The sequence below is a fragment of the Dipteris shenzhenensis genome, chromosome 1, assembly GCF_047967505.1.
Source record: "Dipteris shenzhenensis isolate YYH24624 ecotype China chromosome 1, Dip_SZ_1.0, whole genome shotgun sequence".
NCBI classification, from domain to species: Eukaryota; Viridiplantae; Streptophyta; class Polypodiopsida; order Gleicheniales; family Dipteridaceae; genus Dipteris; species Dipteris shenzhenensis.
This window is the reverse complement of record NC_141596.1, coordinates 22,370,301-22,384,457: the sequence shown is the minus strand read 5'-3', so window position 1 is coordinate 22,384,457 and position 14,157 is coordinate 22,370,301. Positions and strand designations below refer to the sequence as shown.

General features: G+C 41.2%; 1 protein-coding gene and 1 long non-coding RNA gene across 3 annotated transcripts; both read left to right on the top strand.

Moving 5' to 3' along the window:
- Positions 1 to 6,022: 6,022 nt before the first annotated feature.
- On the top strand, positions 6,023 to 6,735 carry LOC147905545 (uncharacterized). 2 transcript variants are annotated; one of them, XR_015541751.1, is made up of 3 exons: positions 6,023 to 6,149; positions 6,225 to 6,387; positions 6,554 to 6,735. It is a non-coding gene; the product is annotated as an uncharacterized LOC147905545 (long non-coding RNA). The 2 variants fall into 2 exon arrangements; XR_015541754.1 differs by having other exon boundaries at positions 6,029 to 6,149; positions 6,231 to 6,387.
- On the top strand, positions 6,653 to 7,410 carry LOC147905544 (putative methylesterase 15, chloroplastic). Its single transcript, XM_087389860.1, has 3 exons — positions 6,653 to 6,738; positions 6,783 to 6,903; positions 7,011 to 7,410. Exons 1-3 carry the CDS (start codon positions 6,653 to 6,655, stop codon positions 7,281 to 7,283), a joined length of 480 nt encoding a protein of 159 aa, XP_087245986.1. The 3' UTR covers positions 7,284 to 7,410.
- The last annotated feature ends 6,747 nt before the right edge of the window (positions 7,411 to 14,157 follow it).

The window sequence follows — 14,157 nt, the reverse complement described above, 5'->3', positions numbered from 1 at the left end:
GCATTATACACCATTTTTTCCTGAGTGATATGCACATCCGCAAGAAACATGCCCTTAGGTGTGTTATCTAACCAAGTACTTATCGGATGGGTGTGTCTCTTTGAGAACATTCCAATACCACCTAGTTTGAGGCGTACGAAAAGTGTTGTGCCCATCGGATATCCTTTGCATGATCGATCGAGCAATAAATACTATTTTTGCTATAGTGTCATGCACATCCGTAAAAAAACACGCTGCTAGGTATGTTATCCGATCAAGCACTTATGGGATGGGAGTGCCACTTTGCATGTAAGTCAATTCCACCTAGTTGAAGGTGTGTGCAAACTATTGTGCCCATCGGATATGCTTTGCATTGTCGATCAAGCATAAAACACCGTTTTTGCCTTAGTGTCATGCACAACCATGAAAAAACACGGTCCTAAGTGTGTTAATTAAACAAGTACTTATCGAATGGGGGCTCCACTTTGCACACAAGTCTGTTTCAACTACTTTGAGGGTCGTGCAAAGTACTGTCACCATCGGATATGCTTTGCATGGTCAATCATGCATTATACACCATTTTTTCCCGAGTGATATGCACATCTGCAAAAAAACACGCCCTTAGGTGTGTTATCTGACCAAGTACTTATTGGATGGGTGTGCCTCTTTGAGAACATTCCAATACCACATAGGTTAAGGTGTACGAAAAGTGTTGTGCCCATCGGATATCCTTTGCACGATCGATCGAGCAATAAATACTTTTTTTGCTCTAGTGTCATGCACATCCATAAAAAAACACGCTAGTAGGTATGTTATCCAATCAAGCACTTATGGGATGGGAGTGCCACTTTGCATGTAAGTCAATTCCACCTAGTTGAAGGTGTGTGCAAAGTATTGTGCCCATCGGATATGCTTTGCATTGTCGATCAAGCATAAAACACCGTTTTTGCCTTAGTGTCATGCACAACCATGAAAAAACACGGTCCTAAGTGTGTTAATGAAACAAGTACTTATCGGATGGGGGCTCCAGTTTGCACGCAAGTCCGTTTCAACTAGGTTGAGATGCATGCAAAGTATTGTCACCATGGGATATGCTCTGCATGGTCAATTATGAATTATACAACGTTTTTCCCGTAGGGATATGCACATCTGCAAAAAAACATGCCCTTAGGTATGTTATCTAACCAAATACTTATCGGATGGGTGTGCCTCTTTGAGAACATTCCAATACCACCTAGGTTAAGGTATAGGAAAAGTATTGTGCCCATCGGATATGCTTTGCATGGTCGATCGAGCATTAAATACCATTTTTGCCTTAGTGTCATGCACATCCGTAAAAAAACACGCTGTTAGGTATGTTATCCGATCAAGTACTTATACGATGGGAATGCCACTTTGCATGTAAGTCAATTCCACCTAATTGAAGGTGTGTGCAAAGTACTGTGACCATCGGATATGCTTTGCATTGTCGATCAAGCATAGAACACCGTTTTTGCCTTTGTGTCATGCACAACCATATAAAAACACGACCGTAGGCGTGTTATTCAAATAAGTACTTATCGGATGGGGGCTCCACTTTGCATGCAAGTCTGTTTCAACTACGTTGAAGTGCGTGCAAAGTATTGTCACCATCGGATATGCTTTGCATGGTCGATCACGCATTATACACCATTTTTTTCCTAGTGATATGGACATCCGCAAAAAAACACACCCTTAGGTGTGTTATCTGACCAATGACTTATTGGATGGGTGTGCCTCATTAAGAACATTTCAATACCACCTAGGTTGAGGCGTACAAAAAGTGTGATGCCCATCGGATATCCTTTGCATGGTCGATCGAGCATTAAATACTATTTTGCTCGTGTCATGCACATCCGTAAAAAAACACGCTGCTAGGTATGTTATCCGATCAAGCACTTATGGGATGGGTGTGCCACTTTGCATGTAAGTCAATTCCATCTAGTTGAAGGTGTGTGAAAATTATTGTGCCCATCGGGTATGCTTTGCATTGTCGAACAAGCATTAAACACTGTTTTGGCCTTAGTGTCATGCACAACCGTCAAAAAACGCTGTCCTAGATGTGTTATTCGACTAAATACTTATGGGATGGGCACGCCACTTTGCATGTAAGTCAATAATACCTAGATTGAGATGTGTGCAAAGTATTTTGATGATCGCATATGCGTTGCATTGTCGATTAAGCATAAATCAGCGTTTTTGCCTTAGTGTCATGGACAACAAGCAATAAAAAACATGTGGCTCATGCCAGGGGGGGGGAGACATCTGGCTCAAGCCATATGTTGGGGGGGGGGGGGGGGGGCACATGTGGCTCACGTTACATGGGGGGCACATGTGGCTTAAGCCATATGTGGCTCATGGCACATGTTTTGGGCGGGGCACATGTAGCTCAAGCCATATGTTGGGGGGTGGGGGAGGCACATGTGGCATGAGCCACATGTTGGGCGGTGGGGGTGGGGGCGAGGGGGCCACATGTGGCTCAAGCCATATGTTGGGGAGGGGGGGGGGAGGCACATGTGGCTCAAGCCATATGGGGGGGGGGGGGGGCACATGTGGCTCACGCCACATGTTTTAGAGTTGGGGGGCACATATGGCTCAAGCCACATATTTGAAAAAATGTTTAAAACTTCAAAAAGTTTTGCATTTTTTGAATTATTTTTTGGAAAATTTTATAATTGATATCAAATCATACATACATACATACATACATATATATATATAACAAAAAGTCATCTCCTCTACATGCAATTTTTGCTTCTACTTGGATTCCCCAGTGACAATATAGGGGGACAAGCTCCAACCTTCATCATAAAGTTGGTCAAAACAAGCACGAATCCAATTATAATTGCAAAAGGCCTACACTTAAACAATGTATTTTTACACCAAGAAGGTGTATATGTACACCATCTCTCAAGAGAACAAGTCATCTTGATATACTTTGGACTTTGGTTCAAAACTATGTGATGTTGACCAAAGTGTAATTATAAATCATAGAAGGTATTTTTGTAAGCTTATCTAGTATTTGGTAATTTGACAAAATTTGGGTTTTCAAAGGTTGCTAGGAAAACTGCCAATGGTTACTCTATAAAAGTGGGTGTGTAAAGTTTCAACCATTATTGCAATATTTGTTTTGAAGTATATGGAAAAAAAACCATGGGACTATGATATTCAACAACTTTGGACATGTATTTAGTCCAATTTTGGAATTGGACTTTATACAAGTCCCTTTTTTTTTTAATACAATGTTTGAGAGCCTTAGAGGCGAAAAGATTACATCAAGCCATTGCTGAGTGGTTATAAGCCTCATTGAGCAAGAGGAAATTGGTACAACTTAGTATTGCCACCAGCCCATCTTGTTGCATTGAAAAGTTTTAGGGAGCCAATGGAGGAGACGATGGAGAGGCCGAAGACCATACACATTGCTAGGACTCAAATCACGGCCTCCACAACAAGACAAGAGTACTTTGCTATGAAAATCCTGAGGCCTTCATCAACGTCTAGGGGGAACCCATACAGGACAACCATAAAGAGGCCAGAGGTGAGCATGTCATCTAAGGTGGTGACATGTAAATATGGGGGGAATTGGCCATGGGAACAAAGGGTGTCCACTAGAGCTAGCATTTCTACTCCATGTGAGTGCAACACAATCACCTTATACGAGAAGGTAGATAACATTGGGATCACGTTGCATCGAGGGGTGGTAGTAGGCATGGTGAAGATGAGCGGGTGAGCAGTGGAGCAGATGAGAGGGGAGTAGATGAGTGATGAGAGTTGGAGGAAGGAATTTCGAGCAAAGTAGAGCAGGGGTGAAAAAGAGCTAAAGAGCTGGAGGAGGGCACGTATGGAGCAAAGTAGCAGAGCAAGGGCACAAAGTAGGGGTGGATGGGAGCAACGTAGTAAAATGCCAAATGCCATGGATCCTATATATTACAAAGTTTGAGCCGTCGTGGTGGTTGAAGGTCCGGAGGCCCGAGGTTCCATCCATATTAACTGTAGGCCACCGTGATAGAATCTTAGGCACCACCCTAGACGGGAAGGTAATCATGAAGCAAATTTACTGGCAATTTAGTGCACTCATAGTAATCATGCATGCAAGCCCAGTGGTGGTAACTGACGGGTGAGTAATTGCGGGCCACTACAGTGGCTGGTAATTAACTGCCACCCCAGCTTATTTTATATTTTATGGTTTAGGGTTTAACTTTTAAGATTTGGGGTTTAGCATTTAGGGCTTAGGGTTTAGGGTTTATGATTTAGGTAAGAAAACACAAAAATATCCATGTCCAACCATGAAAAGTAATCAACCATTGTGCTAGTGACTGCTTATTCTATACTACCATTGTGTTGGTTGCGATCCTAAAATAGCTTGTATAAAGAAAAATTATGAGACCACTTATATTGTACTACCACCGTACTAGTTGTGATTCTAAAACAGCTTGTTTGTATAAAGGAATATCCTAAAGTAGCTCATTTGTAAAAAGGAAACTTTTATTTGAATGGTTGCAAGCATTCAAGACCTATGGCAAAAATTAAGATTGGCTTCATTAAAAATTGAACAAAGACATCTCATAGATTGGGGTCTTTTAGCTACATCCAATCGCTTGGAATATGGGACCTTCTTGCTTCTTTCCCTCAAAGGATTGGTTCCACATTTGTTAACCCTGTGGCAACAAGGGCCAGAAGTGCAATCTAGGACAACAACTATGAGAGCATTGTGTGTGTAGAGTAGCAGCAAAGCTCCGCTTGTAATATCTTGAGCCTGAAAGATGGTATGATAAATCTTAAAGGATGAGGATAGCCAAAATTCTCTCTACATGCCGCTCTATTGGTGCAAAAGATTCTTCTCCACTATGGAGCATAATATATTAGGGGGCATATCAATGGCACATTACCTTTTCCTTGTCTTCCATTTTGCTTGAATGACTTATGAGACATGATCTCCTAATTGGAAATTGCCAACCCCAAAGCCCCTTTTCTTAAAGAAAGGGGTTTTTGGGCTACTCTTTTTCACATGAAAGCAACCCCAAAACCCCTTTTGTAGGAAAACAACGAAAGGGGTTTTTGGGATACTCTTTTTCACATGAAAGCAACCCTAAAGAGTAGTCCAAAAACCCTTTCGTTAAAAAGAGGGGTTATTGGGCACATGTAAAAAAAAAGAGGCCCAATTAATACGCCTTTCTTCAATAAAAAGGGCTTTTGGGCTTTTTTTTCACATGGTCCATGAAAAAAATAGCCCCAAAAAGCCCTTTCTTTGAAGAAAGGGGTCTTTGGGCCTCTTTTTTTTAACTGCCCAATATGGGCAATGTAAACAAAAGAGGCCCAAAGACCCTTTTATTCACAAAAGGGGCCCTTATGTATGGCTTCATTTCATGAACTTTGAGACAAAAATATACATTTACGATTCAATTCGCTCAGATGCTCGGATGGTTTTGCTCAGAATATAGAAACCCCCAATATCTTGCTAAACGAGTATGTATGATTAATGAGTCATGAGTGATGCCACATGTGACCTTTGCCTTTCAAGAAAATAAGAACTCAAATGTGGATCCAATGGTCATCACATTAATAAATTAGCATATAAGAAGCGGTAGCCCTTAAAATATGAGGGCTCTATACTTCATTAACTCCCTACAAAAGGGGTGAGTAGCCCAAAAACCTTTTCATTGAAAAAAGGGGTCATTGGGCACATGTAAAAAAAAAGAGGCACAAAGACCCCTTTCTTAAACGAAAAGGGCTTTTGGGCTTTTTTTTCACATGGTCCATGAAAAAAATAGCCCCAAACAGCCCTTTTCGTTGAAGAAAGGGGTCTTTGGGCCTCTTTTTATTCACAAAAGGGGCCCTATGTATGGCTCAGATGCTCGGATGGTTTTGCTCAAAATATAGAAACGCCCAACATCTTGCTATGAGTCATGAGTGATGCCACATGTGACATTTGTCTTTCAAGAAAATAAGAACTCAAAATGTGGATCCAATGGTCATCACATTAATAAATTGGCATATAAGAAGCGGTAGCCCTTAAAATATGAGGAATTCTAATTCTCTATACTCACCAATTCAAATTTTAGTCCTCTACTTTACTTCGTCTTGTATAGAACATGGCTTCCTACCTCACCACTACCGTCTTCTTGCTTCTCCTGGCTTTATCCTTGCATCCAGTAAGTGCTCTCACCCTCTGCCTTGCTTGCTCCACTTGATTGCATTCCTTCTCTATCAAATACATTTCCTTGCAGCTGCAGATTGTTGCGGCTCCACCCGCTCATCATCATCATCACCACCACCACCATTTCGTGCTTATCCATGGATTCGGTCATGGAGCCTGGTGCTGGTATCGAGTCATCGCTCTCCTTGACACCGCTGGTGCCTCCGTTACCGCTATAGACCTCACCTCCAACGGTATTAGCAAAGTCCTCGCTGACTCCGTCACCTCCGTCCCTGAATATGCAAAGCCATTAACCGATTTCTTGGCCAACAATGTCACTCATCCCTTTACTCGACAGAGTTTCAGTCGCTTCTCCTCGCGTCCTCTTCAGATCTTTTTGTTTGCTCTTGCTCTGCGTAGGTTATTCTCGTCGGCCACAGCATGGGAGGAGGAAGCATCTCGTATGCCATGGAGCTGTTTCCGGAAAAGGTTTATAAGGCCATTTTCCTTGCTGCCGTTATGCCGTCAAACGGTCAAACGTTTGTAATTCCGGCGCTTCAGAAGGTATACCAATTCTCTTTTCTAAATGCCCGAGAGAAAAATCGGTAAACAACAAATTCTCATCGTCATACGCGGCTTTTGCCGGCAGTTTCTGCTTGATCGGTGCTATAGTTGAAAATTTTGCCGACGCATCTTCCGCGACCCCTACGTCTGCGTACGCTAACGTTACCATGGCGAAGGATTATTTGTACAACAAGAGCCCACTTGAGGTATGGAAAAACGCTCACAAGCAACTAGAAATTCTCCTTGATTGTCCTGCAAAAGCTATGCATCAGAGCTTATCGGGCTTAGTTAACCAATCCGTTCATGGGTGCAGGATGTAAAGCTTGCAGAAACTGTATTGAACCCAACCCCAGTATCAATATTCCAAGCCATCGTGAACCTGACAGCTACAAATTATGGAAGCATCAAACGTTATTATATCAGGACATCAACATCGGACCGTGCTTTCCCTAGAAGCATCCAAGACAGCATAGTCGAGCAAAATCCCCCACATGGCGTGTTTGATATCAAGAACAGTGATCATTCGGCTTTCTTCTCTGAGCCTGTGGCTCTCGTAAATGTCCTTCTGTCCATAGCATCAAGTTGATAACTCTGAAGGGCAATGGGGTATTATTCCATGTGATCCATTCGGATATTCATCCTTGGGATCTCAATCATTACGGTGGAATGTTAAAACGAATTAATCCCAAAGATTTTAACAATAAACAACACCTATTTCATTAATTTTGGACTTTTTTTGTTGTTTTTGGACGAAGCCCAAAAATCCTTCCCAAATGAAAAGTTTACTTTGTGAAAATATCCTTCCCAAATCAAAATTTTACTTTTTGAAAATATTCTTCCCAAATCAAAAGTTCACCTTGCATTTAAGCTCCCTTGAGACTGTGCTAAAAACCTGATCGATATCCTCATGTATATGCCCAACATACAAAAATCCACATTCGACCTCATTGAAGATTCGATGAGAAACTAGCATGGAGCAGAATGCAAACATGAGTACATTCTTATTTTCTCGCCAGCAATTATCAGCTTGTATTCTCAAAGTCCGTGGTAGGCGACCTTTTTCTGCATGTATATTGCGAATTGCCTTCATAATAGATGTTACAACTTGATTGCTATCATGTAGATGCAAGGAATCAATCCATATATCTGCAAAGAACTTAATTCCATGCACTAACACTCCACATAGATGTGTCTTTAGAAAGTGCTTTCCTTGTAATTTAGGTGAAGTGGCAACAAAACAAGGCAATGTTGTTGTATTCTGATCCATGCCATCTACAATAAGGCACATGTAGTCATCGGGATGCGAAATAGCTTGCTCCTTCCAAAATGCATATTTTTGTCTGGAATGTCAAATAAGGTCATGATGAGATTTTTGGTTTTTTTAGTATAATTCCCTTTGATTTGGACATGTTGCACTCTCAATCGCTCGCTTTAAATCATCACAGACATTGCACTTTGACATTTTTTGCCTCCTTGGGATTTTAACATATCCAAAGTTCTTCTTCCAAAGAGTATACAAAGTATGAGAAGAAGCTACGGCATCCCCTCTTTGCCTTTGCTTTTCTGCAATAGAGTCAAATACTTCGAGCTTTGTCAAGCCCATTGGAAGGTGCATTTCAGTGATCGCGTCACCGTTAGGAAGTTTGGTGGATATATGGGGTTGAGGTAAAGCATTTTCATGTATGAAGTCTTGCAAAATTGCTGTTGCCCTGACAGTTGAGATTCTTGATTTGGACCTTCCTCTATTACCGTGAATGCTAAATTTGTTGCCGCCCTTTGCCTTGGTGACTAAATCCCAATATGTACCATGGGATAATCCATCAATATTGCGATATGCCTTATTGCAAATCCTTTTCAATTTACGAGAGGTTTTACCTTTTGTCTTGAACTTAGTCTTTTATTGCCATTCTGAAGAAAGCAAGAGAGACTTGTGAGAAGGTATTCATTTCTTTCGCTTCCTCTTCTTTGCCACACGTGTCCTCTACATTCCCTGATGTCTGCAAGATCAATGAAGCGCATATATCTTCGCTTGCAACATAGATATCCCAAGGCATTTAACATGTTCTCTTCCTTCATTACTCTCTTCCTCTTTGGTTGCTTTTGTGAATCTGCCTGGATTCGCTTTGTCTTCATGCTTATGTATGACCGTTTTCGTTCCTCGTGCACGTTGTTATCTGTATTTAGGCACTTCTTCTCCTCACATTTGTTTGTAACCAAGCATCCATGATTGGTCGTTGCATCCTTCTCCATATCGCAATCAAAGTTAAATATTGAATAATCCTCTGTTGATCTCATCCTCGTTTTTAACATACTCTTAGGACCATTCAATGAATTCAATATTCTACGAGAGTATTGAGAACCTTGAAACTCTTCCACTCTTGAGAGAACATCACTCATTGGGACATCTTGCATGGCTTTCACAAATCCACAAGCTTGATTGACACCAGGTTTGTTAATATGCATGAACTCATTCACACTTGACAAGACATCGCTATTGAAACCTTTGCCCTTCTCACTGTGCAAGAATTCATCCACCCCAGATAAGGCTTCACTTCTAAAATCATTTTGTTTCTCGGAACCAATGAACTCATCCACTCCAGATAAGATGTCACTTCTATAATTGAGTATATTGAAATCATCCACATTTGAAGTGATAGAGCCTGGCACATGGGCACGCTTTTTAGGTCCTTTGATATTGTAGTATACCTTGTCTTTATCATTGAAAACCACGTGCCTCTTTCTCAAGTTTAAAAATTGCATGCTCCATCTCATATTCTTGCCTACCTCATAGTAGGAATCACATAAGGATGTTATGTTATCAACCATACCATCATCCGTGACTTTTAGAATCCTCATCTGTGCAAATGACCATTGCTCCACTTGTTCAAATCCCAATACTTCACCTTCTGCTACAGTCTTATTTGCAAATGATCTCATTTGTAAAATGTCCCCTATAGTAAAATCCAAGGTGGTGCACTTTGTTTTCTTGATAATGTCTGTTGCATAAGTCTCATCTTTGTCCCATGCTATAAATGATTTGTTGGATGTATTGTAGGGCATAACATCTCCAAGTGTTTCCATATCTCCACATTTTTACTTTAGCTCAACATGTGCGCTAAGAATCTTTGATACAGTAACTGCCACCTTATCTTCGCCAAGTCTTCGAAAGTGGCAAACTGAATTGGGATCACTATTATGGATTGTAGCAAATGCAACTACTTCTCTTTTGCTACATAAAATCACATTCATCCCTAGAACAAAATCTATAGCCATCTCCTTTGTGAGAGTCCTTCATAAGCAAGCTGCAGTAGCAATAATTACATAAATATTAGTCTCTTTTTAATAATCTGCTCATTTATTATAATTTTTAATTAGTACTTAATTTATTGGTGGGAGAAGTTATCCGATCAAGTACTCATCAGATGGACATGCCAAGTTATCCTTTGCATGGTCGATCGAGCATTAAATACTAATTTTGCTCTAGTGTCATGCACATCCGTAAAAAAACACGAGCCTACTAGGTATGTTATCCAATCAAGCACTTATGGGATGGGTGTGCCACTTTGCATGTAAGTCAATTCCACCTAGTTGAAGGTGTGTGCAAAGTATTGTGCCCATCGGATATGCTTTCCATTGTCGATCAAGCATAAAACACCGTTTTTGCCTTAGTGTCATGCACAACCATGAAAAAACACGGCCCTAAGTGTGTTAATCAAAGAAGTACTTATTGGATGGGGGCTCCACTTTTCACGCAAGTCCGTTTCAACTAGGTTGAGATGCGTGCAAAGTATTGTCACCATGGGATATGCTTTGCATGGTCGATTATGCATTATACAACGTTCTTCCCGTAGTGATATGCACATCTGCACAAAAACACGCCCTTAGGTATGTTATCTGACCACTTGTACTTATTGGATGGGTGTGCCTCTTTGACAAAATTTCAATACCACCTAGGTTAAGGCGTACAAAAAGTATTGTTCCCATCGGATATGCTTTGCATGGTCGATCGAGCATTAAATACTATTTTTGCTCGTGTCATGCACATCCGTTAAAAAAACACGCTACTAGGTGTGTTATCTAATCAAGTACTTATGCGATGGGAATGCCACTTTGCATGTAAGTCAATTCCACCTGGTTGAAGGTGTGTGCAAAGTATTGTGCCCATCGGATATGCTTTTCATTGTGGATCAAGCATAAAACACCGTTTTTGCCTTAGTGTCATGCACAACCATATAAAAACACAGCCCTAGGTGTGTTATTCAAACAAGTACTTATCAGATGGGGGCTCCACTTTGCACGCAAGTCCCTTTCAACTACGTTGAGGTGCATGCAAAGTATTGTCACCATCGGATGTGCTTTGCATGGTCGATCATGCATTATACACCATTTTTTCCCGAGTGATATGCACATCCACAAAAAAACACGCCCTTAGGTGTGTTATCTGACCAAGTACTTATCGGATGGTGTGCCTCTTTGAGAACATTCCAATACCACCTAGGTTGAGGCATAAGAAAAGTGTTGTGCCCATCGGATATCCTTTGCATGATCGATCGAGCAATAAATACTATTTTTGCTCTAGTGTCATGCACATCCGTAAAAAAACAAGCTGCTAGGTATGTTATCCGATCAAGCACTTATGGGATGGGAGTGCCACTTTGCATGTAAGTCAATTGCATCTAGTTGAAGGTGTGTGCAAAGTATTGTGCCCATCGGATATGGTTTGCATTGTCGATCAAGCATAAAACAACGTTTTTTCCTTAGTGTCATGCACAATCATGAAAAAACACGGTCCTAGGTGTGTTAATCAAACAAGTACTTATCAGATGGGGGCTCCACTTTGCACGCAAGTCTAATTCAACTACGAAAAGTGTTGTGCCCATCGGATATCCTTTGCATGGTCGATCGAGCATTAAATACTATTTTTGCTCTAGTGTCATGCACATCCATAAAAAAACACGCTGCTAGGTATGCTATCCGATCAAGCACTTATGGGATGGGCGTGCCACTTTGCATGTAAGTCAATTCCACCTAGTTGAAGGTGTGTGCAAATTATTGTGCCCATCAGATATGCTTTGCATTGTCGATCAAGCATAAAACACTGTTTTTGCCTTAGTGTCATGCACAACCATGAAAAAACACGGTCTTAGGTGTGTTATTCAAACAAGTACTTATTGGATGGGGGCTCCATTTTGCACACAAGTCCCTTTCAACTACATTGAGGTGGGTGCAAAGTATTGTCACCATCGGATATGCTTTGCATAGTCGATCACGCCTTATACACCATTTTTTCTCTAGTGATATGCACATCCGCAAAAAAACACGCCCTTAGGTGTGTTATCTGACCAAGTACTTATCGGATAGGTGTGCCTCTTTGAGAACATTTCAATACCACCTAGGTTGAGGCGTACGAAAAGTGTTGTGCCCATCGGATATCCTTTGCATGGTCGATCGAGCATTAAATACTATTTTTGCTCGTGTCATGCACATCCGTAAAAAAACACGTTGCTAGGTATATTATCCGATCAAGCACTTATGGGATGGGTGTGCCACTTTGCATGTAAGTCAATTCCACCTAGTTGAAGGTGTGTGCAAAGTATTGTGCCCATCGGATATGCTTTGCATTGTCGATCAAACATAAAACAATGTTTTTTCCTTAGTGTCATGCACAACCATGAAAAAACATGGTCCTAGGTGTGTTAATCAAACAAGTACTTATCGGATGGGGGCTTCACTTTGCACACAAGTCTGTTTCAACTACGAAAAGTGTTGTGCCCATCGGATATCCTTTGCATGGTCGATCGAGCATTAAGTACTATTTTTGCTCAGTGTCATACACATCCGTAAAAAAACACGCTGCTAGGTATGCTATCCGATCAAGCACTTATGGGATGGGAGTGCCACTTTGCATGTAAGTCAATTCCACATATTTGAAGGTGTGTGCAAAGTATTGTGCCCATCGGATATGCTTTGCATTGTCGATCAAGCATAAAACACCGTTTTTGCCTTAGTGTCATGCACAACCATGAAAAAACACGGCCCTAAGTGTGTTAATCAAACAAGTACTTATCGGATGGGGGCTCTAGTTTGCACGCAAGTCCGTTTCAACTAGGTTGAGATGCATGCAAAGTATTGTCACCATCGGATATGCTCTGCATGGTGGATTACGCATTATACAACATTTTTCCCGTAGTGATATGCACATCCATAAAAAAACATGCCCTTAGGTATGTTATCTGACCAAGTACTTATCGGATGGGTGTGCCTCTTTGAGAAAATTTCAATACCACCTAGGTTAAGGTGTAGGAAAAGTATTGTGCCCATCGGATATGCTTTGCATGGTCGATCGAGCATTAAATACCATTTTTGCCTTATTGTCATGCACATCCGTAAAAAAACACACTACTAGGTGTGTTATCCGATCAAGTACTTATGCGATGGGAATGCCACTTTGCATGTAATTCAATTCCACCTAATTGAAGGTGTGTGCAAAGTATTGTGCCCATCGGATATGCTTTGCATTGTCGATCAAGCATAAAACACCGTTTTTGCCTTTGTGTCATGCACAACCATATAAAAACACAGTCGTAGGTGTGTTATTCAAATAAGTACTTATCGGATGGGGGCTCCATTTTGCACGCAAGTCCGTTTCAACTACGTTGAGGTGCGTGCAAAGTATTGTCACCATCGAATATGCTTTGCATGGTTGATCACGCATTATACATCATTTTTTTCCTAGTGATATGGACATCCGCAAAAAAACACGCCATTAGGTGTGTTATCTGACCAAGTATCTATCGGATGGGTGTGCCTCATTGAGAACATTTCAATACCACATAGGTTGAGGTGTATGAAAAGTGTTGTGCCCATCGGATATCCTTTGCATGGTCGATCGAGCATTAAATACTATTTTTGCTCTAGTGTCATGCACATCCGTAAAAAAACATGCTGCTAGGTATGTTATCCGATCAAGCACTTATGGGATGGGCGTGCCACTTTGCATGTAAGTCAATTCCAACTAGTTGAAGGTGTGTGCAAAGTATTGTGCCCATCGGATATTCTTTGCATTGTCGATCAAGCATAAAACACCGTTTTTGCCTTAGTGTCACACACAACCATGAAAAAACACGGTCTTAGGTGTGTTATTCAAACAAGTACTTATCGGATGGGGGCTCCACTTTGCACGCAAGTCCGTTTCAACTACCTTGAGGTGCATGCAATGTATTGTCACCATCGGATACGCTTTGCATGGTCGATCACGCATTATACACCATTTTTTCCTGAGTGATATGCACATCCGTAAGAAACACGCCCTTAGGTGTGTTATCTAACCAAGTACTTATCGGATGGGTGTGTCTCTTTGAGAACATTCCAATGCCACCTAGGTTGAGGCGTACGAAAAGTGTTGTGCCCATCGGATATCCTTTGTAGGTGTATTTTTCAAACAAGTACTTATCGGATGG